Source organism: Laccaria bicolor, genomic scaffold (assembly GCF_000143565.1).
Source record: "Laccaria bicolor S238N-H82 LACBIscaffold_4 genomic scaffold, whole genome shotgun sequence".
In the NCBI taxonomy this organism is placed as follows: Eukaryota; Fungi; Basidiomycota; class Agaricomycetes; order Agaricales; family Hydnangiaceae; genus Laccaria; species Laccaria bicolor.
In genome coordinates this window covers 1,572,471-1,593,287 of record NW_001889875.1, presented here as the reverse complement: position 1 = coordinate 1,593,287, position 20,817 = coordinate 1,572,471, and the positions used below count along the sequence as shown (strand labels likewise).

The following is a 20,817-nucleotide window of genomic DNA, read 5'->3' as shown; positions in this document are numbered from 1 at the left end:
AGAGCTTCCATGATACGCTCTCCAGCCATTAACGTTTCAGTTGTTTGCTTCGTCACTGCGGAGACTTCAACTTCTGCAGCAGCGTCTGGCCTTGCATCGCCGATGGGAGCCTCGACACGATTGAGATTATCCACTATACCGCTTTCATAGAGTTGCTCGAGTTCCCGCTCCCGTTCCTCTTCCAAGAAAAGCTGAAGTGAAGGGGTGAGATACCTGGATTTCAGAGGTTTAAGAATGACATACAGGTTCATCTAGTTTCTCCCAAACACGGATTGATTTATCATGGGAACCGGTGACGACAAAATTACCATGGTGGCTTAGCGCTAGGGCCCAGACTTCGCTATGGTGGCCATCTAGTTTTTGAATGCCTTCAAACTGGAAAAGGTCAGAAAGGACGACGGCGAGATAGCGTTTGCCTTTCACCTTGTCACCATCCCAGTACTTCACCATTTTGTCCTTTCCGACGGTCCAAAAATAATGAGACTTGGCCTCGAAGGCAACTTGCATGACACTCTCCTCATGGGCGAATATAGACTTGTGGCAATCACCAAAGTCAAGGCCCCAAATTTTGACATTTTTGTCTGCGGAACAAGTGACAATAAGTTGAGAGTCGCTGGAGATATCCATTGATAGAACGGGAAGCTGATATCGGCGTTACTCACGACACACAACAAGAGATGTGAAATGAATTGCACCTTGTGGCCATATAGCGATAAGAAAAACTTGAGAGTGTCCTCGTAAAACACCTTCACGGTCGAGTCGAGCAATGCCACTGCGAGGAGTTTTCCATTGGGGCTATATTTTACTGATAAAACGTCATCGGTCATTTTGAGCGTTCGAGTATGCACGAGTGTTAACAATTTCCCGCTTTGGACCTAATGGGGTATCAGGTCGAAAGGCCTCACAAAAATAGAACAGACATACATTCTCGCCAGTTGCATCCTTTTGTTCGAATTCCCAAAACTTAACATTCTTGTCCTCGCTTCCGCTAACAAGAGCACGTTGATCGGCCCGGACGTGAAGCGACCACACGGTACTGGAATGTGCTTTGACTGTTTCTATCAAAGAGGAGGATGAGATGTCGTAGATGAGAATTTCCCCCGATTTCGTTCCGATGGCAATCTGGAATAAAAGTTTGGGACGGGCTGCACTGCAAAAGGTAAGCGACTGACGTGGCGATCCCCTGGCAAGAATGTGCTGCAGATTGCGTATCCGCAATCCATGGTTCGAATACATGCAGTAGTTTTCATGTTCCAGATTTTCAGTGATCCTAACGAGTGTCAGACAGACAATAAAAGGATCACGAAAGATGCCTACCGCTGGACGCGGAAGCGAGGATTTGGTCATCAGCACTGAGAGACAATGTCCGTATATCTGTTCGGTGACCTGGCAAGTCCACCGAAAAACTGCGAACGGCCTCAAGGGGTTCCTCTTTGTTTTTCGATGGAGGGGGGATATTATATACCTCCAAAGCATTGGAGGCCAGTGCTAAAAAGAGCTGAGCCAGCCGACAATAAGTAAAACTTGATGGGCGAACCAAAAATGACATACCTGACTGCTCCCTTTCAGCGCCGGAGGTTCGAGATCAAAATCGAACGAACGGATTTTCCCACTAGCGCGGACGACAAGGTGAGGGGTGAACATGTCTACCAGTTGAAGCTCATGGAGAATTTCGACTTCATCTGCTACGTCTAAAACCATTCCGTCGTTCTTACTTTTTTGTTCCTTTTCTTTTGCTCGCTTTTTTCGCCTCGCCTGTTTCTTCTTAACCTCTTCCTCTGTCCGTATTCGGAATATCTCAACAGACCGTTCATGGGACTGGACGGCCATATATGGTTGAGTCGAGTGAAATTTGATCTGAGCTATACGGTGTCGTGAAGAAAGAGGCAGAGTGGAGATGGGGTGAATTATTTTTTGCACCTACGCATCCTCGTCAACTGGTTCAGTGAAAGGCGGGATTTACGGCTTACTTCTCCCGTTTCCGTTTCCTTCAAGCCTTCTGCTACAGCTTCATGGTCAAGTTTCCAGGCTTTGAGTTCTCCTTCGCCACTGCCAGTAAAGATGAGATCCTGGTCATTATTGAGGTCAAGGGACCATATTTCTGAGCGATGGGCCACAATGGTTTGGATACAGTGTTTATTAGAGAGATCCCAGAGCTTCATAAAGGTGTCTTTAGAAGACGTGAGCAAAAGACCAGCCGCAGTCGCGCTTGAAGTTGAAGGTTGGTCGTCATTCGTGGAGATAAATCGAATGGCGGTAATCTGGTCTCGATGCCCACGAAGTCTGATATCCGTTTATTTGATTTAAGTCAATTTGCAGCGCCATCGGTACATACCGATACAAGCCAGTCTCCCCAATGACATCCCAAACAATTAGGTCTGTGTCTTGTGAGCCTGAAGCAAGGCGTGTGCCTTGCTCATCAAAAGCAAGAGCCGTCACAGCTTTTTTGTGCCCATTAAAGGTTGTCAACACAGAGCCTGATGAGGCGCTCCACAGCCGTATAGATCCATCAGCATATCCAACTGCAAAAGAATCCGGGTGTGGCGATTGTTTGATACAGGTAACCTCAGCTCGATGGCCAGTATCATGCCACATTGCAAGCTGCATGAGATTATAAGCAAATAGTAGCAAAGGGTGAATGTAAGCCATTACCATTTGACCTTTTTTGACGTCCCAGACCAACACATCCTCGAGAGCAGGTACATAAGCCAATTTGCCGTCGAAAACCGAATTCGAGGACGAGCTGCAAATCAAACCAAAGGCCTACAGGACGATGAGTATGACGCTAGGCTGTATAAATTGCTATCCTTGCCTGAGTTGGCCCATGCCTTAGATAACTCTGCACCATCGTAGTGGAAGCCGACAAAAAGTTTTGTTCGTCACGTGGCTCCAATTACTTGAATTTGAATTTCAGAATATTTCTGTCTCCTGGCCGCCATGATGCTTTACCCATCGAGCCCAGAAGCGGCTACGCGCTTTATAAAGTTTGTCAACGCATCTCCCACTCCTTTTCACGCTGTTCACAACGCTGCCCTCCGTCTCGAGAAAGCTGGTTTCCAGAAGGTAACCATCCCCCTTCTGGTTGCATAAGCTCGTTTTTGCCATTAAAATCGGCCAACAGATCAGGGAGAAGGATAGTTGGGAGAACGAAGTACAACCAGGTGGCAAATATTTCTTTACGAGGTACATAGGGGAAACCTTTGTTGAAACCCAACATCGTGTTCTAATCAATTTCAGAAACCAATCTGCGTTGGTTGCATTTACCCTTCCACAGAAATGGAAACAAGGTACAGGACTCAGTGTCGTCGCGACTCACGTCGATAGCCCCAACCTCAAAGTACGTATCAAGTGTACCCCCGCTCTCGTGGCCAATCAACTAGGTGTTCTAGATTCGACCCATCTCCAAGCGCAGCAAATCAGCGTATTTGCAAGTGGGAGTAGAGACCTACGGGGGAGGTATCTGGCATTCGTGGTTAGACCGCGATCTATCTATCGCGGGCAGGGTTGTGATCGCAGAGAAAACTGGTGGCTTCACTTCGAAGCTTCTCAAACTGGATAGGCCGATTCTTCGAATTCCAACGCTCGCCATTCACCGTAGGTTGATGAATGATTTTGAGAGAGACTGTCACAAAATCCTCCCATACAGTGGACAGAAATATTAACGAGTCGTTCAAGTTCAATCAAGAAACTGAATTTGTTCCTATCCTTGGGCTTATCGAGGATCAGTTCAACGCGAAACTTTCCGATTCTGACGACGAAAAGGACGAAAAGGCGCCAAATACTGGAGCCAAGGTGGCATCGAGCATCCAGGATAATCACCATCCAGCCCTGTTGTCACTCCTTGCTGGAGAATTATCCATCGCGCCCGAGGAGATTCACGACTTTGAATTGTATGTGAATCAACTCCTTTTAGGACCAAATTGACAAGATAAGTAGGTCCTTATATGACACTCAACCAGCCTGCCTCGGCGGTTTAAACAACGAATTCATCTTCAGCCCTAGGATGGACAACCTTGTTTCTTCGTGAGTTTGAGCGACGGTCTCATGTACGCTACATTACTTATTATGTCCAGGTTTTGCGCAGTCGAAGCCATCGCAGAAGCTGTCCAAGCTACGAGCCTGGAAGGAAACGTGAACTGCATTGCCCTTTTCAACCACGAAGAAATTGGCAGTGTTTCCTCCTCAGGAGCTGAATCCAGCCTTGTTCCTTCTCTTCTCAATCGCCTCTCTCCTACTCCATCTACTCTTGCTCAGTCGATTGCCAACTCTTTTCTGATTTCGGCGGACATGGGGCACGCCCTGCACCCCAATTACTCATCCAAGCACGAAGAGAAGCATAAACCAATCATGAATAGAGGAATTGTTATCAAGACCAATGCCAAGCAAAGATACGCAAGCGATGCCATCTCGACTTTCATTGTGAAGCAGTTGGTCGAGCGCAAAGGCGGAAGAGTACAAGAGTTCGAAGTGCGAAACGACATGTGAGTGGCGTGTTGCCCTAAAGTTGATGGACTATCTCATAAGTCCTTGCTTGTCAGGGCATGTGGATCTACGGTGGGGCCTATGTTATCCAAAATAGGCATTCGCACCGTCGATGTTGGCAACGCAATGTTGTCCATGCACTCGATCCGCGAGACGGCAGGATCGCATGACGTCCAGAATGCCATCGACTTATTTAGCTCTCTCTTTGAAGGATTTTCAGCTCTCGATAAGGAGTTGTCTGTCGATTGATGGCCTATGTTATCATACTTGACAAATTATGGTATATTTGTATTGATGAATACTCATTCGAAGGATGAAACAGATGCCCCGAGGGTTTGTATCGCACCTGACTGACAGGATGCGCAGATTCTTCGTTGGGCCCTCGAGGGAGGTGGCGCATTCCTCCTGTCCATCCCTCCTGTCGAGTAGGCGTGACTATGGACCTTCAAGATTCACTATCTGTGCTTGGTGCGCTTGGTAGGAGGTTCTGATGAACGTGGGCCTGAGAGAACACTCCGCTTCTTCGCAGTGCGTGTATAGTGAGTAAGGACCCATTCCCGCTCAGCTTCCGTTTGTTCTATAGTTCCTTGTCTAATTTCATAGGCTAAGTGTTGCCTTCAGTTTAACTCTTTTGAAAATGGAAAAACAATTACTTGTAATTACTCACGTTTCATCTCAAATCGAGGTCCAACTTCGGCCAATTGCACCTGACGACCTGTTTTCACAAAGACGTGATGCCTACAAAAAATTAGATACAAGGGGAGGTCAGTCTCGGAAGGCTCACCTGAATGAAATAAAATCATCGTCATTCGCAAACGTCATTACACGTTTGCTGTCCTCCTTCGGCACTGGGAACAAGTATTTCAGCACGTCTCGCACGCGTTCACCGAGGCGTGAAGAGAAATTTTCGAATATCAGGTGTGGGTATTGCTCGGAAACGGTTGAATTTTTGTATGTCCCGATGTCATGCCGAAGAGCGACGTTGTTCAACGTAAAATAAACAGTGGGTCCATGGGGAAAGTGGGAAACGATCATGGCATCTGAGGGCTGTTAGAAAGACTGAGATAGTGATGCATAGACATGAACCTGGTATTCCGCGATGTTCATGAAGAACAATTAAATCTGTCACCTCATTCGCTCTGCAAGCCTCTGCCAGCTCTTTCACAACATAATTTCCACGATTTATTCTGTGAGAGCCCGGGAAAACAAGTCTCAGTTCCTGAGGCGGGTGAGATGAGGTTGGCTATCCAAGGCAAAGAATGGCACCTTGGTAAATTGTAAAAGTTTGGAGCTTGGATCCCTCGATGTTGTAATCACTATTTTTGGGTCCTGAAAGCCCGCACGAGAATACTCATTGTCGATATGTGTGGTCGGATCTGCCAAGGCGTTCGTTAGCAAATGAACTAAGAAATGGATGCACGACAACGCACCTGCTTGCGCTTCATCAAATGCCAAGTCCTTCCCAAGATCCTTTGCATCTTTCTTCAACTCTGTGGGTAATTTTTTGCCCGTCGCCAGAACATCTTTCAGCTGTTGCTTTCTCTCGTATGTTTGTCTCTCTTGCGCTTCGAGGGATTTCGCATACACATACTGTCTGCGCTCTCGCACTTGTCGACGCAGCTAGGTTCAGTTAGTTGGATCTCAAGGGGGCTCCAAAAACAACGACGGCGCACCATTTTTGATTGCTATCAGGTAGTGGCGGTCAACTAAAGACTATACTAAAATAATTGTGACATGTCACGAGCCAATTACCATGTCACACCGCAAAGGCAACTGCCCTCGTCAACCTCATTCCAAGTCCCCGAATGCAAGAACTAAACTCACGCCGCACTTGCTTATATTGCCAGTATGAAGTTTCCTGAGGCGTACGGGGGATGGAGTGAATAATGAGTCATTCAGAAATGGAAGCTTTACCCACAGAGATGGGGGTAGCTATCAAATCTCCGTCGGCTGGGCGAATGAGAACGTGAACATCCGTCAATTCCTTAATGTCGAGCTCCTGGTCCTCTAACAAAAAATGAAAAGGGTGGTTTTTATATACTTATCTTGCCGTACCTGGAGGTGAATCCGAAGCTTCGCTATCAATACAATGTTCCGGTTTTGAGAAACAGGCATATCTAAAATTTTGCAGAAGTTGGACACACTCCTCAAGATGGAACCATTCATATGTTTCCTAATATGCATCAGAAAGTATATGTGCAAGTATTGAAAATGCAATTACTGGATCAGCCAGGTATGAAGGTGAGTACTCTCCCTTGTACCGCATCTTCTGACAGGAATATATGTAGAATCCTACGGACGTTAGGCTTCATAAGAGATCAAAGCCAAAGACGAACCCATGTATAATGATTGCATTTCATGAATTCCCAACTCATTAATCTCCCTAGCTAAAGAGACCTCCCGTAGGGCGCTGAGCTTTTGTCTCGTCAGTGTACAATAAGCGATGGGTTCACCCTTTCATCCCACCTTTCCGAGTGAAAACCTTTCCCATGATTTATCATACATGAAATAGACACTTGATACACAACTCGGAAGAATGTCGAGCACCGCCATTGCAACAAGTTCTCCGTCAATCTTGTAAAGCTGGTGGTAAGACCCGTAATTCAAAGGCAGATGCTTTGGTGGTGGTTTGAGATAAGGAATAGGTTCACTCTACAGAAGATATGATGTCAATATATTTGAAGCATATGTCGCAACTTTGCACCTACAATAAGAGGCGAGTCAACAAGAAACCGCTTGAAGCCCTTAGGAGAGTTCTTGGTGTCATTGTGAATGTCGTTTTGATATTTCTCATAGAGTGCGAATTTCTCAGGCGTGTAAGACGAGTCCTCTAACGTGACCTAATTGAAGGTTAAACCGGCGTAAGGCAATAAATGGAGGAAAAGGCGAGCGACCTCGAAAGTATGTGAAGGTGATTCTCCCGAGCAAAATTCGAGCTCTGACGCATGGACCAACGCACTCAACGACAAGGGCGGTTGGTGCATTGCTTTTGGGACGTGTGATTTTCTAGGCATACCCAAGATGGGCATCTTAGCTCGCAAACCCAGAGGACGGAAAGTATGATGCCAACTTCGTGCCAGCAGATCCCATCTCCGAGTCCTCATTCGTGCCGTCGTCGATGATAAATCGGTTCCAACTTAAGTGATAGTTTTGATCAAGTTGTTTTGGTGCCAACAAAAAGCTACAAACTCACCGATAAATCAACTTCCGATGGCTTCTCGAAGGGCTAAAGGCGAGGGCATCGAGCCTGCACTATGTTCGCTCAAAATGTTCCAATAATATGGGCGGGAATCAAGTATACTTTATTGTATACTGCGGGCAGCATGAACGTCGAAGATCAGGTTTATAACAGTAGGTCCCTAGATATAATCTTTTGTTATTACGATCAGCCATCGCGGCAAGCAAGGTTGAAAACTTGCCAGAGCGACGCCAGCCACGATCAATCATGCCCTGGTATACCTGCTCAGAGAAGGTCTAGGTGCTCACCGCCTAGTCTTACGATATCGACTATTAGTGCATACCGTGCATGAAATCCTGATGGCTTCCAGTGCAGTAGAACGAAAATTCGTAGACTCTGTGGACCGTTGACCAGGCGGTGAGCAATACCCACAGGTGGAAGCACTCGTGCCAACAGGGATGGCAATTGATTTGAATTCGTCCAAGTCCATCTAAGTAGTGTGAGTTTAGGATTGCAAAGTCAAAGTGATGGTATAGGTGAACGTCGATCGCGTGTGATCAAGTTTGGATCAGGTTCATCAGATACGTTATTCGACATTCAATTGTCCAGCTTTGGAGCATCTTTTCTTACCCAACGTTTCTTTTTTTACACCTCGCTTTCTCTCAATTTATTCTTTGAATTCACTTTTTATAAATAACCAAAGGGAAATGGATACTCTTTCGAAGAAAGAGCTAGCTGAGCTTCTCCCACGTGATGACAGCAATGAGCAGCACTAGTACGATGATGATACCAGCAGTCACCGCACGCTGTTGGTACATCCTGCAAGATAAAACGTGTGTCAGAGAAATCTATCGACAAGTTGACCTTGTTCAGAGCGAGAACATGAAAGCCTTCATACCGTCTGACCATCTTCTTCAGAGTTCCAGAAGCGCGGTCGATTGCCAAGTCCGCCCCGTATAGCTGGATGTATCTAAGTGAAACTATCAGGGATCATAAGCCACGGGTGCAACTCACAGTATTCCTCGAATTTTCTATTTGTTCTCGTTGTTGTCTGAGGTTTGAGAGAATCTCGGCACCTTGGTCCTCAGTCTCCAATGCAATACGTTGAGATTGCTGCAGCCGTTTGGTCCCGTCTTCCAATATCGAAGTACCCGCCAACAGTCGTGTCCGGTCACTTGACGGTCCATATGGATCGTCAGAAGCAGGATAATTGCCAGGTTGTGAAGCTGTTGAGAGAAGGTCTGAGCGCGCAAGTTGCCCTCGAACGTCCGCAGCGAGTTTCTTGTAACGCGCAAGATCCGCCTTGGCCGCTCGCAGGCGGGTGTGGTATTGGGCGCGAACGGATTGCGGAATGCCTTGTATTTCAATGTCCATCTGCGAGACCTGTTCGTTGGTGATTGTAAGCTGGTGCGTAGGATATAGCAATGCAACGAATCACACCATTTCGTCAGCTTCATCGAGCTCCATTTCTACCTGTCGTAAAGTAGCACTTCGTTGTTGTTGTTCTGCATCGGACACAGATAAGTTGCGCAGGTGTTGAATACAGAAGCAGTACAACTCACCGCCCCGTTCTTCCTTAGCATCTCCTTCTAGTTTTACCCGAATGGCTTCGATGAATTGTTGAAAGTCCTGCTCGTAAGAATCGAATAGAGCGGTTGGTGAAGTGTCCATTGAGAGTATTCCTGGTTCCACCAGGGAACACGTAAAGTCACGGTGAGTAAAGTTGTGTGTGATATATTTGGTGGACGTGACAAGTTGTTCAGCAACCATGTTAAGCAATAATGCGTACGTTCATCACTCAGATAGCTTCACTACTTGCGCTTACCATTATGTGAAGGGTTTCGTTATATCTCGACCCCCAGATACGGGACTGGGTTCTATTCCCTATCACCCTCGTCATGGTACGTGGCGATCTCAACACCCATTATGCCTCTCAAAAGTAAACCAGATTTTAGTCGGTATCCTACGGCACTACGTCGTTCTATTATTGCAATCTACTCCAAAAAAACAATCAAGGGCTGCAATTCGTGAGCAGTATGTCCTTTCTTGTTCCGCCTCTACACGAGTAAATTCTGCTTCCAGAAGAGCGCTAGCGCGTGCGCAGATCCTTCGGGCTACGTCAGCCAATTCACCATTGCCCCCAACATTCTACGCACCTATCTCCAGACATTTGTCGGAAGCCTTCACGAATGGAACGTATCTTAAAGACGGACCACCGAAGAGCGACGCTCCCACCACTCCTCCCAGTCCTCTCACAGATCCTGCTGCAATGGAAGGAATGATGGCTGGCATGAAAACCCAAATGGTGATGATGGTGCCGCAGATGATCATCATGGGTTGGATCAACTTTTTCTTCCAAGGTTTCGTTCTCAGTACGTCCCCAGCTCTAGGAAACATATACCAACATAACGTTTGAGGAGCAGTCAAACTTCCGTTTCCTTTGACCTTGGGATTCAAATCTATGCTTCAGCGTGGCATAGAGACCCCAGATATGGATGTTCGCTGGGTCTCCTCCCTATCCTGGTACTTCCTCAACTTCTTTGGCCTGAATGGCCTTTACCGTCTAATTTTGGGCAACGACAATTGTGAGTTTTACCTTTGTTTTCGTCCATCCCGGCAGTTTAAGCCTTTTCCCCGCAGCGGCCGATTCTTCACGGGATATGACTGCATCTCCGTTCGCGAATGCTGCAGCGGCACCTGCTGGCCCACAAGACTTCAATAAGCTCTTCAAAGCAGAAAAAGACAATCTCGAGTTTGCCGAAAGCCTATACACGTGGGTTGGAAAGAATGTAGAAGACAGAGTTTTGCAGAAATATGGTAAACTGGCAAAATAAACTGATGGTATTGAGTGCGTCTCATCTTCAACCGCTACCTCTCGCGAAGTATACATCAAATTTCGACGGAGTAGATAAGCCTGATATTACTAGGCTCTGCTTGTCCCATCTAGGTGTGGTACGTTGTCGACGGAGCAAAGACGATGAGATAAGAAGGAGAAATACATAGCTGACAAAGGATCAGCGTAGAACAGCACGAGACGCCCCCCTGATGTGCACGAGACTTACACAGCGACGCGAAATCTTATCACTACACCAATCCATCATACAAGGAAAGCGCCTACAAATTGTAATTAAGCGCTGAACCTCTTGTGAGGCGAAAAAACGCACCTGCACAATCGTGGGGTCCTGCTTGCTTCCCTCTACGAACTCTTCATAGGTGAGTTTAGCATCCTTATCTCTATCCATATTTCTAAAGATCTTGTCGACGCGCTGATCGAAGCCTCAGGGCGACAAATCATCACAAGGCTGTGCGATATACCTTTTCAGGTGTATCCTCGTCGGAAGGCAGCTTGACCATCTCGCCAGTCATCTTGTATATGGATTGCACGATTTGCAACATCTCGTCGTAGGTGATGGTGCCGTCCTTGTCTATATCATATAGTTGGAAGGCCCCTACACACACGAAGGCGTCAGCGGTATGCGGTCACAAAAGCTGGACGACGAGCATTTGAGCTTTTCATCTAATCGGCCTCTGCTTGTGATGCTGAGAGCACAGATGAACTCTTTAAAATCGATGGTGCCGTTCTTATTCTCGTCGAAAACATTAAAGACATAATCGGCGAATTCCGACGGGTCGCCAAAGGGGAAGAACTGTTTATATATTCGACTGAATTCAGTCTTGTCGAGATGGCCTGATGGGCAATCTTTCCGGAAGCCCTTATACCTAGGCGTGGTGAATGAGGAGCCTGGTTGAATAATGGAGCCGGGCCAACCATTGCTGTAACTCTTTCTTGTCAACTGATTAAAATTTTAGTATGGGGCGTTGTTGGGGGCAGACCGACTGACAGTATGTATTCTTTTGGAGGTCAGCGAGTTGCTCTGGGGAGAGTTTGCTTTGAGATTTACCCATGGATGAAGGAGGGGAGAGATGAAGCTGAAATGCCGGGGCACAGCCTTGAGGAGAACATAATCTAATCACGCTTGTAGGGGATCTAGTCCATATATACTATGTACTTATAAACTAGTACATAATACACTTTATGCTGATCTAGTTAACTTATACGAATATACCGTTTAGTAAAAGAAATGCCTCGTGGTGGTTATGTGCAACGATGGCTAACGCCTTGAGGACATTGATAGCCATGAGGCAACCCGCGACGTCGCTCTTCCTCTCTCTTTCATGTCGCGGAAACTGCAGGATGCCGCATGCTGCTGCGTTGAAATGGACAATGATTTTCTTTTCGCAGTACAAATACGACTATACCCTGCGATACCCCCTTATTCGGACTTTCATCACCGGCCTCTACGTCGTTTCATTGCCCTTGACGCTAGCTCATTGCCTTCTGCGTCGCCCCTCTCTTTCTAGCTTGTACAATGTGCTACGCAGAAGGCTCTATAAATCAGGCTGTCGGTGTGTGTCCAATGTGCACAGTCTTCGTTCCTCACGCAAGGTCAACCGCTTCACCATCCCTCTCCTCTCTTGACGCCCTCTGAAGCGCCCACAGATGCCCTCACATACGCGAAACTTGTCGAAACAGAGCTTTGCATCCACGCATGGACGTCCTTTATCTAAAGAATGCTGAAGGTGATCATTTTGCCCTTCAGTTACCCAGGTATCTGGCCGCGTTGGCTCAATTACCCTCACCTAGTTGACAGCTTCAACGGCTGCGGATATTGCAAGGTCCATCGATCTTATTATCTGCCAGATCGCGTCTCTGACATCCTCCTCTCGCAAACAGTGGGCTCGTACAGATCCTCCACCCCCACCCAAGCAATCGGGTTATAACAATCCTGGTTGGCCCGGCTGTTGTCGACCACCCTCTCCCAGTGAATACAAATTCATCCCAGCTGCGGATTGGCGATCTGTCAGCATCATCCACCACGTATCTATTCCTCCAGATATTAGGGTTGTCTTGGACGGCTTGTCCAACAGGGGCAGCCCCCTTCCTTCAGCGTCTCCAAACCCCGGACGTAGTAATGGAATCGGCAAGCCGTCTTTTGATCGCAAGAATAGCGGTACTTCGAGCCCCTCCACTAAGTCCGGGCATTTGGCTGCAAAATCACTCACCATGTCAAGCCCTGGAAGGCGTGCCGGAGGAAGCCCGCAACCACCAACCAATTTCCTTTCTGCGAACCTTTCTAGAACCTCAAGCGGAACCGCAATCTCAGCGTCTGTTCCCAACTCTTCTGCTATAAATCAACACCTCAACCAGCTCCGTCCGCCCACCGCGGATCTTTCGGATAGGGTCCAAGGGACCCAATCGTCTCGTTCTTCTCCTAGCCGTAAACATATTGATCTAGAAAACCAAGTTACTCCGCGACGTATGTCGAGCATGCGTCGGCCAACTGTCTCACCAGCGACGACCTCCGTGTCTGTTTCAGCCATTATCGCGGACAATCGTAACCAGGGCTCCGTTCGGCGTCGCGCATCGCTTTCAAACTCGAACTCCCCTGTCACACCGCCATCTCGCAACGCTGACCATCCCATATCTTTCGTCGTTCCACGATCATCCAAAAAAGGCGACGACAGCTCATCTAGTGCGTCTAGCAGCAGTGGGAGTAGTGATGGAAATGGATCAATGTCGGACTGCACAGTTACGTCGGACGGAGGATTCACTGATTATCTATCGGACGAGTCTGAGGCAGAGTTACAGAGGCAGGCCGAGGCGAGAGCTGCCCTCGTTGCGCAAAACCAAGCTGAAGAACTCGAGTTTAAAGCTGCTCGTCAGCAGCTTGCCCATGTTGATTTGCGACCCCCAAAGTCATGGAATGCAACGAATATCATGAATAATAATTCTGGAAGAATACCTGCGTCCACGTGTGCTCCGTAGCTGTTGGGCTGAGGGAGGGAGGAGTATGATATCTATATGATTCCGTTATTTTGTTGAATTGTACCAATAAAAGCTTCCTGTTGCTCAATTTGGCCTTGACATGAGGCTTGTCCTTGTCCACTTCCATGAATCTTGCAAGACACTCCATCTCGTCTACGAACCCCATCCATATCCTCGACACTCACTTTGACCCAGATTGTAAGATCTTCACAGCTTCAACACCTGAAGGATTCGCGATATATCGCACTTGGCCTCTCAAACTCCTTCAGAAACATGGCAGGTCCATTACTCCAGTCCTAGTCGCTTTCTAACTTGTACGAGCCAGAGTTAACCGGTGGGACACTCGCTGCTGCCTTTCCTTTGCATACGACCAATCTGCTCTTCCTCTTGGGTGGTGGTAGGAGTCCACTCTATCCTCCAAACAAAGTGATCGTGTGGGACGATGCGCTTGGCAAGGAAGTCGCAGAACTGGAGTTCAGGGAGCGAGTTCGGGGGCTCACATGTAGACGTGGTTGGCTTGCCGTTGCATTGCGACGAAGAGTCGTTGTCTTTCAAGTCGGTGAACAGTTTAAGCGACACGCGGAATGGGATACTTGCGATAACCCACGAGGTGAACATCTAATATCGATCCTTCAAAAACAACCAGATTCAATGTGCATCGTCTAGGTCTTCTTGCAATTGCAACGGCCCCTTTCTCGACACTGCTGGCGATTGCTGGGCGTCAAACAGGCCACGTCCAACTAATCCATCTACCCCCATGTCCTCCGCCTGTCACGAAGGGTCCGCCGTCTTCATCGCCACCACGGAGACCACCACCACCACCCACGAAACATCCAGTATCCATTATTGTCGCTCATACAACGGCGTTGACAACGTTGACGTTACCTCCATCAGGCCGTCTTCTTGCTACGACGTCTTCCCGTGGGACCCTTGTACGAATATGGGATTCATACACTGGCAAGCTTGTCCGGGAATTACGCAGGGGAACGGATAAGGCTGAAATTTACGGTGTTGCATTTCGACCTGATGAGGAAGAACTCTGTGTTTGGAGCGACAAAGGAACCGTGCATATTTTTACTCTTGTGGTATCGGGTGCCTCGTACGTGCGTTTGTGTAGCGATATGTTTACGATACTCATTCATCTCTAGGAACCGACAATCAACGTTCTCACCGCTGACACCGTTTCTACCCCTCCCTAAATACTTCGAGTCCGAGTGGTCGTACGCACAGTACCGAATACCCGTGCAATCGTCACACATATCATTATCGTCAGCGTCGCGATCATCCGCAGCTGATCTTCCAGACGAGGAACGATGCGTTGTTGGTTGGATTGATGTTTCCACCGAAGACAAACCCACTCCGACCCGTGCACCTGAATATCAACTCATTGCTTTGACCTACACAGGCGGATGGTATCGTTTGTCCCTCCCGCCGGCTAAGAAGTCATCATCTTCTACTGGGGCCAGCCCACTCGCCGGCAGCTCGCCTCCAAGGTCCGCACCCTTGGTACGACCGCGAACATCTAGCGCCTCGTCGACAATCAGCCGTTTGGACAAAGGGAAGGAGAAGGAGCGAGACAAGAAGGAGAAGGACACTACGAATTGCATTTTGGAGGAATATCGCAAGTTTGGTAGGTGGGATGGCTGGGGCTAGGGGATGATTAACGAACGCCGGTACTTTTGGTTCATTACGATTTTTGTCTTCTCATGCTTTCACTTGTATACTTACTACATATGCATTTGTACAAACATACCCTGTATCATAGAGGTAATTCATGTGTGACAGTGTGACCTTCCAACGTTCAACAGTGAGGATGGAGAACCCTCATGCAGAGCGACAAGCAGTCCTTCTTGAGCGCATCGTAAAGAACACCGTCAGTATTCGTCTCCCTATCCATGTTACAATCTCTGATTTTTTTTGTCAATGATAGTCGAAGTGCACAGAGATGATTCTTGAGCTCAATCATTGTCTCGAGGTGCCACATTCTCCCCGACATGAAGTCCCCGTCGCCTGTCTTGATCTTTGTTATCCGTAGGAAATTTTACGCGCAAATGCATCCGTCAAGACTGCGGCAGATCTGGCTACCAAGTATCGAAAGAATGTTCAATACAATTTAGAAGCAACGAAAGGGAATTGAATATATACTCAAAGGTTACCAGCGAGGCCCGCTTAGCCGATACCCACATCTCACTTGAGGCAATGCCTAATAAATAATCAGGACAAATGTACCTCCTTAATTGTGGCCACTTGTCAAATAATGAAGCGAATGTGCATTCCGAAAACATTAATTCTCAAAATTAGAAAATGAAGAACAATAAGAACTTCAACCACATTTAATTTGCATATTCAAACAATGTCTTTGAGAAACTAGAGGCTGACACTTAGCAGCGGCAGCAGGCACCTTGCTTGCTGACAAATACACTGCTTTGCACCAATACGATGCGACTTTTTTTTCATAACAAAGGAAACAGTGTTCAAGAGCTATAGCGCTACATAGTTATGTATATAAACATTGGAGCTGGCGCTAAGAAAGAGACGACAATATCATGTTTTGAAAAGACCAGTTGTTTGCACCGGTTTGCTCGCTCGCGTGCACCATATGCAAGAAAAGAGCCCCATGGCCTGTAGAAAGTTTGTTTGTTCATGCTTGCCCGCTCGCGTGCGCGATATGCAAGAAAAGACCCCCATGGCCCCTGGGTAGTTTGTTTGTACCTGTTTGGTATTTATGACGTTGGGAGACCTTGACAAGCAAGGTGATAGTCTTGGTAGCCATGGCAACACCACTCAGCTGAAGAATATGTTAAAGAATAAAATAATGGAATTGGTTTGTCAATATGGCTGACATTCTTATTGTTCAACAGTTTAAATTTTTGTTAATCAATGTTTTTGGCATACACAACAGCTTTATTATTCTAGGAGTGTCGACAATTATGGAGGTACCTTTGCCTAGATCAAACATTGCACCCTGTCTCAAGTGTCTATATCTTTCATACTCAACAATGCTACTCTATCTCTTCTTATCTTTTTTTTTTTTTTTTTGTGTGCAAAGCCTCTCATTTGAAAGATTATCAACGCGATATACTCTAGGTGCGTTTAGCGATTATTCAATAATGTACACAGCACCCCCTCTAGGAAATCGCTAGGTAAAATGGGCTTGAAGAGCAGAATCGAACTGCGTAGGGTAACGGATGCAAAGAAAACCAACAAAGCAAAAAAAAGATGTTACACGACTCGCGATTGTCCATGTGCCGGACCACCTCCATTATAATCACGACCACCAATTTGAGGCTGCTGAGGTGTCCCAGGATTGCTTGAATACCCGCTGTAAGGGTCGTCACTACGATTCTGCAATGACTGGGCCGAGGGATAATGCGACGGATCTGGTGAATCGTCGTATGCTAATCCACTCGATATTGATGCTTGAGGTGACCACCGACGTGCAGGAGGTTGCACTGGGTCCACACGTCCTTCATAAACATCATGGGGGTCGTAACTGTGGCCAACGCCGTGCGATTGGCCATATGGACTTTGCCCAACATGTTGATACGGATCCGCAGGTTGATTTGAGAATGGTGCAGCGGATGTGGTTAGGCGTGCGAGGCTTTCGGCATCATCGTCATATATCGGTTGTTGGTCGTCGTACCCGAAGGTCGCTGTGGATGGATTGAAGTGGGCATAACTTCCAGGTGCTTGATGGGTGGAATAGGGATTGTATGCGGGCATAGGCGGGGGGTAATCTGCGGGGCCTTTGTCCGCTTGGTAATGGTAATAGTCCTGGGTATAGGTGCTCGGTGCAGGCGCACGAGTGTTCATCGATGAAGTATCGTCGTCATCGTCGACCGAAAGATTTGGTAGAGTAGGTTGAGGAAGAGGTTGAGCGATAAGTTCTCCTTTCTTATTCTTCAAGTGCGAAAAGTCGCCCCTGGCTTCTTTCTGTGCCAATCTGACAGCATCGGCCAATCGCTGCTTCTGTCTACGTTTGATGACATCGCCGATGCGCTATGACAAAGCAAACATCTATCAGAACTCAACAAGCCGTCGTATTGTAAAATCGCACCTTATCAACCTTGTGACAACAGTATTCCTAATGAAGTAGGCAGTTAGTAAATATTAACACTTTCAAGATTTTAGCTTGGCTTGCCTTGAGGTTGCCCCGAATGTGGCAGAGGAGGGGAATGTAACAAATGGCTGCAATGGTGAGAAGCAGGAGGGAACCAGCAAAAACGACGACCGTAAAGAAAGATGTCACCGTCAGAGCAGATGTCGACAAACTGTTCCCTTGGAAGTACTTGGAAACGTCGTACCACGATCCCTCGTTATCCTTTCTTGAGAGCCAAACAGCATACAAGGTGAGAGCGTTTATCGTTTGGCGTGGACCATCTGCTAGAAGAAGGCGTTTCCAACCTAGACCAATATGAGTCGGCGTACTGGTAGATCAAAATGACCTACTCTTGAAGACAAAGAACACGAAGAAGGCGAAATCGTCGCTGACCTTGGTGGAGTTGCTGATATGGTCGAAGAAGCAAAAATGATCATATGAGCCTGCAGAAAGGCATCAAGTTGAGGGGGATATGTGGCCGCAGACGACATCAGACATACGGAGAGAGTAGTAATTGTTGGCCATGACATTGGTAAACGCATAGGATATATCTCGACTAGCAATAATTTTCTTTGCTTTCCGCGACTCGTACGCCAACTATTCGGAGGTGAGCTCAGGGGTGGAGTGAAGGCGGTGTTAACATACCAGAAGGAAGGAGAAGATGATGCAGCCTACGAAAAGCCATTTTCCAGTATCGAATGGAATGAAAAAACATCCGTCAATGTTCTGGCATTGCTTAAAAATTTCGTTGGACCAATTATTCGTCGACAACATGGTGATGGCTGAAAATATATCGGAAACATAAACCATAAATGACTTGAGGACAATGATGTATAGCCACATGTACCTAATGAGTTGTTCGGTGAGTGCAAGCGAAGGAACTGAGAGAAAGGATGAACTTCATGCGCATCATAAATCCATTGTCGCAAAACTCGCGTGTGTCAACGAAATCGAACTGGAGTGACTAGTTAGCCATAGCGAGCAGGGATGGTGATATAGCGAACCTTGTGGTCTGGGACGACTTCACGCTTCCATTTAGGACCACTACACATGACTGGTGTTGACGAGAAGAGAATGCAAGTGAGCGGGGGGGGCGGTTATTGTGTAGTGACCAGAACCAGCTAGTCGCATGCGGATTCAGGGGCGTGGTGAGAAATCAAAAGAGTGGGCTGCTGTTCGTGGCGAGCAGACGCAGACGACGGCGTAAGGAGGGAGGTAAGGAGACGGAGGAAGATGGCGACACGGATTGGCACAAGTGAGTACTGGGAACAGCAACAATGAACAGGGGAAAAAGGTTAATGCTCGGCGATTGCCGTAGAACACTTCTTGCACAATGACCACCGTACAAAAGATCAAGGTAGCCCACCGTTCTCAACATCCTGCTCTCTCTCACTCCCCATTGTCATAGGAAATCGAAGATGAGATGGTCCGTATCTCTTCTTATCCCTTCCATTCTAGCTCACACTCCGCCATAGGCTAAAAGTATGTCTAATCTCTCTTCCAGTCGCTTTCAAATAATACTCTCCTCTTTAGCCCAAAAAAATAAGGCCACGAGCTACCATCTTGGCCAGCTCAAAGCCAAACTTGCAAAATTAAGACGCGAGCTCATTAATCCAACAGGCGGAAGTGGTGGGGGTGGGGGTGGTCTGGGCTTCGATGTTGCAAGGTATCTATCTCATTACTCACTCCATATATCGGTTCCACCAACATGGTTTTCTTAGGACGGGGATAGCCTCTGTTGGATTTGTTGGCTTTCCTTCCGTGGGCAAAGTCAGCACTTTTTTCTTCTTCTTTTGAAATGACGTCGTGACCTTTCCTCAGTCAACACTCATGTCAAAACTCACTGGCACGCATTCCGAAGTATCCGAAATCGACTTTACAACTTTAACTACCGTTCCGGGCACCTTGAAGGTTCACGGCGCTCCAATTCAAATATTGGATCTCCGTACGTCCCCCACAACTCCATGGCACACCACTTCTCTGATCTTCCCATTTTCAGCTGGTATCATTGAGGGTGCAAACGATGGCAGGGGAAGAGGTCGTCAAGGTGCGTCCAACGTCTGTGGAAAACTCGAAACACTTTCTAATAGGACACCACAGTCATCGCTGGTACGGACGTCTGTCACTCGACTTCCGGGTCAGGTCAAAGCTAAACGCTATCCGCCTTTCCCACCAGTTGCTCGCACATGCAACCTTATTTTTATCGTCCTTGACGTGCTTAAACCTCTGGGCGATAAGAAGATCATCGAGACGGAGCTGGAAGGGTTTGGTATTAGGCTTAACAAACGACCGCCAGCAATCCTCGTCCGAAGAAAGGAGAAGGGCGGAATTGCTATAACGAATACAGTCCCGTTAACCAATATTGATCAGGACGAGATCAAAGCTATTTTGAGCGAGTATAAAATCAATAACGCCGACATCGCCATTCGAGAGCCAGGGGCAACTGCGGATGATTTAGTAGATGTAATTGAAGGGAACAGGTTAGTTGAAGTGTGTGCTATTGAATCGCTACTGATGAATTTTTTTAAGAGTCTATATTCCAGCAGTATATGTACGCTTTCCGTACCTCTGTGATGCTTTGTGTAACCTCTTGAACAATTTTGCTTTTCAAGGTTCTCAACAAGGCATGTTGCAGCTATGACGCCCTAACTCTTTTTATAACATTTTACAGATCGACGCCATCTCTATAGAGGAATTGGACCTTTTGTCCGTTTTTGTTACTTACAACACCCGCGAGTCCAGAACTTACTTGCGCTTTTCAGATACAAAATCCCAATGTCGGTTCCAATATCGTCACGCGAATGGCTAAATATCGACGAACTGATTGAGAAGATGTGGGAGACCCTCAACCTTGTCCGCGTTTACACCAAACCACGGGGATTAGCTCCCGACTACAGTTCCCCCGTCGTTCTTCGTCGCGGCCGCTGTACCGTGGAAGATTTTTGTGCCTCTATCCACAAGGAGATCGCGAAGCAAATGAAATAGTTCGTTTTTCAATTGCAACTTTGCGTTTTTTGATTAATGTGCGGATAGTGCTGTGGTATGGGGTGCCAGTGCGAAACATTCGCGCGGCCAAAAGGTGGGCTTGGATCACATACTGGAGGATGAAGACGGTATGAGTCGTCGTGTCCCCGTTTCATCATCTGTCTAACAGGACGTCCGTCAGTCGTGCACATTTCAAAGAAATAACGTCCTTGTGGCTTCTACGTTTAGTGTGCTTGGTCATAGCAG

The 20,817-nt window shown here is 47.2% G+C and overlaps 12 protein-coding genes across 12 annotated transcripts; 5 read left to right on the top strand and 7 right to left on the bottom strand.

Moving 5' to 3' along the window:
* Nucleotides 1-2,940: 2,940 nt before the first annotated feature.
* LbPR_M2 (aspartyl aminopeptidase) lies at nucleotides 2,941-4,731 on the top strand (the record flags this gene model as incomplete). The annotated part of the gene is made up of 9 exons (XM_001877046.1): nucleotides 2,941-3,063; nucleotides 3,122-3,183; nucleotides 3,238-3,337; nucleotides 3,390-3,594; nucleotides 3,647-3,725; nucleotides 3,804-3,890; nucleotides 3,937-4,023; nucleotides 4,074-4,481; nucleotides 4,539-4,731. The coding sequence occupies 9 exons, from the start codon at nucleotides 2,941-2,943 to the stop codon at nucleotides 4,729-4,731; spliced, it is 1,344 nt and encodes a 447-aa protein (XP_001877081.1).
* A 206-nt stretch (nucleotides 4,732-4,937) lies between these two features.
* LACBIDRAFT_311694 (uncharacterized protein) lies at nucleotides 4,938-6,158 on the bottom strand (the record flags this gene model as incomplete). Its single annotated transcript, XM_001876596.1, has 7 exons — nucleotides 4,938-5,086; nucleotides 5,150-5,220; nucleotides 5,267-5,522; nucleotides 5,569-5,701; nucleotides 5,749-5,858; nucleotides 5,913-6,102; nucleotides 6,156-6,158. 7 exons carry the CDS (start codon nucleotides 6,156-6,158, stop codon nucleotides 4,938-4,940), a joined length of 912 nt encoding a protein of 303 aa, XP_001876631.1.
* Nucleotides 6,159-6,238: 80 nt separating this feature from the next.
* Nucleotides 6,239-7,586, bottom strand: LACBIDRAFT_311693 (uncharacterized protein; the record flags this gene model as incomplete). Its single annotated transcript, XM_001876595.1, has 8 exons — nucleotides 6,239-6,340; nucleotides 6,401-6,489; nucleotides 6,538-6,655; nucleotides 6,704-6,774; nucleotides 6,819-6,897; nucleotides 6,949-7,134; nucleotides 7,191-7,322; nucleotides 7,377-7,586. The coding sequence occupies 8 exons, from the start codon at nucleotides 7,584-7,586 to the stop codon at nucleotides 6,239-6,241; spliced, it is 987 nt and encodes a 328-aa protein (XP_001876630.1).
* Nucleotides 7,587-7,773: 187 nt separating this feature from the next.
* Nucleotides 7,774-8,150, bottom strand: LACBIDRAFT_311692 (uncharacterized protein; the record flags this gene model as incomplete). The annotated part of the gene is made up of 2 exons (XM_001876594.1): nucleotides 7,774-7,956; nucleotides 8,004-8,150. 2 exons carry the CDS (start codon nucleotides 8,148-8,150, stop codon nucleotides 7,774-7,776), a joined length of 330 nt encoding a protein of 109 aa, XP_001876629.1.
* Nucleotides 8,151-8,319: 169 nt separating this feature from the next.
* Nucleotides 8,320-9,359, bottom strand: LACBIDRAFT_177565 (vesicle transport v-snare protein vti1). Its single transcript, XM_001876593.1, has 5 exons — nucleotides 9,223-9,359; nucleotides 9,101-9,165; nucleotides 8,675-9,043; nucleotides 8,559-8,620; nucleotides 8,320-8,479 (listed from the first exon to the last, which is right to left on the bottom strand). Exons 1-5 carry the CDS (start codon nucleotides 9,329-9,331, stop codon nucleotides 8,392-8,394), a joined length of 693 nt encoding a protein of 230 aa, XP_001876628.1. The 5' UTR covers nucleotides 9,332-9,359; the 3' UTR covers nucleotides 8,320-8,391.
* Nucleotides 9,360-9,636: 277 nt separating this feature from the next.
* LACBIDRAFT_311689 (uncharacterized protein) lies at nucleotides 9,637-11,569 on the bottom strand. Its single transcript, XM_001876592.1, has 10 exons — nucleotides 11,503-11,569; nucleotides 11,430-11,454; nucleotides 11,163-11,380; nucleotides 10,976-11,109; nucleotides 10,825-10,926; nucleotides 10,723-10,774; nucleotides 10,301-10,663; nucleotides 10,084-10,245; nucleotides 9,743-10,032; nucleotides 9,637-9,694 (listed from the first exon to the last, which is right to left on the bottom strand). The coding sequence occupies exons 1-6, from the start codon at nucleotides 11,564-11,566 to the stop codon at nucleotides 10,745-10,747; spliced, it is 573 nt and encodes a 190-aa protein (XP_001876627.1). The 5' UTR covers nucleotides 11,567-11,569; the 3' UTR covers nucleotides 9,637-9,694; nucleotides 9,743-10,032; nucleotides 10,084-10,245; nucleotides 10,301-10,663; nucleotides 10,723-10,744.
* A 461-nt stretch (nucleotides 11,570-12,030) lies between these two features.
* On the top strand, nucleotides 12,031-13,487 carry LACBIDRAFT_292843 (uncharacterized protein; the record flags this gene model as incomplete). Its single annotated transcript, XM_001877045.1, has 2 exons — nucleotides 12,031-12,067; nucleotides 12,313-13,487. The coding sequence occupies 2 exons, from the start codon at nucleotides 12,031-12,033 to the stop codon at nucleotides 13,485-13,487; spliced, it is 1,212 nt and encodes a 403-aa protein (XP_001877080.1).
* Nucleotides 13,488-13,612: 125 nt separating this feature from the next.
* LACBIDRAFT_311687 (uncharacterized protein) lies at nucleotides 13,613-15,140 on the top strand (the record flags this gene model as incomplete). The annotated part of the gene is made up of 4 exons (XM_001877044.1): nucleotides 13,613-13,763; nucleotides 13,813-14,097; nucleotides 14,154-14,586; nucleotides 14,636-15,140. The coding sequence occupies 4 exons, from the start codon at nucleotides 13,613-13,615 to the stop codon at nucleotides 15,138-15,140; spliced, it is 1,374 nt and encodes a 457-aa protein (XP_001877079.1).
* Nucleotides 15,141-15,261: 121 nt separating this feature from the next.
* LACBIDRAFT_311686 (uncharacterized protein) lies at nucleotides 15,262-15,624 on the top strand (the record flags this gene model as incomplete). The annotated part of the gene is made up of 3 exons (XM_001877043.1): nucleotides 15,262-15,360; nucleotides 15,418-15,462; nucleotides 15,523-15,624. The coding sequence occupies 3 exons, from the start codon at nucleotides 15,262-15,264 to the stop codon at nucleotides 15,622-15,624; spliced, it is 246 nt and encodes an 81-aa protein (XP_001877078.1).
* A 352-nt stretch (nucleotides 15,625-15,976) lies between these two features.
* Nucleotides 15,977-16,243, bottom strand: LACBIDRAFT_311685 (uncharacterized protein; the record flags this gene model as incomplete). Its single annotated transcript, XM_001876591.1, has 1 exon — nucleotides 15,977-16,243. Exon 1 carries the CDS (start codon nucleotides 16,130-16,132, stop codon nucleotides 15,977-15,979), a length of 156 nt encoding a protein of 51 aa, XP_001876626.1. The 5' UTR covers nucleotides 16,133-16,243.
* A 313-nt stretch (nucleotides 16,244-16,556) lies between these two features.
* LACBIDRAFT_292841 (uncharacterized protein) lies at nucleotides 16,557-18,833 on the bottom strand. Its single transcript, XM_001876590.1, has 8 exons — nucleotides 18,591-18,833; nucleotides 18,486-18,541; nucleotides 18,232-18,433; nucleotides 18,087-18,183; nucleotides 17,937-18,029; nucleotides 17,605-17,891; nucleotides 17,545-17,571; nucleotides 16,557-17,486 (listed from the first exon to the last, which is right to left on the bottom strand). The coding sequence occupies exons 1-8, from the start codon at nucleotides 18,636-18,638 to the stop codon at nucleotides 16,710-16,712; spliced, it is 1,587 nt and encodes a 528-aa protein (XP_001876625.1). The 5' UTR covers nucleotides 18,639-18,833; the 3' UTR covers nucleotides 16,557-16,709.
* Nucleotides 18,834-18,919: 86 nt separating this feature from the next.
* LACBIDRAFT_245746 (uncharacterized protein) lies at nucleotides 18,920-20,737 on the top strand (the record flags this gene model as incomplete). Its single annotated transcript, XM_001877042.1, has 13 exons — nucleotides 18,920-18,943; nucleotides 18,995-19,012; nucleotides 19,062-19,068; nucleotides 19,120-19,252; nucleotides 19,308-19,356; nucleotides 19,408-19,531; nucleotides 19,586-19,633; nucleotides 19,687-19,695; nucleotides 19,763-20,066; nucleotides 20,116-20,137; nucleotides 20,258-20,292; nucleotides 20,349-20,570; nucleotides 20,620-20,737. The coding sequence occupies 13 exons, from the start codon at nucleotides 18,920-18,922 to the stop codon at nucleotides 20,735-20,737; spliced, it is 1,113 nt and encodes a 370-aa protein (XP_001877077.1).
* Between the last annotated feature and the right edge of the window lie 80 nt (nucleotides 20,738-20,817).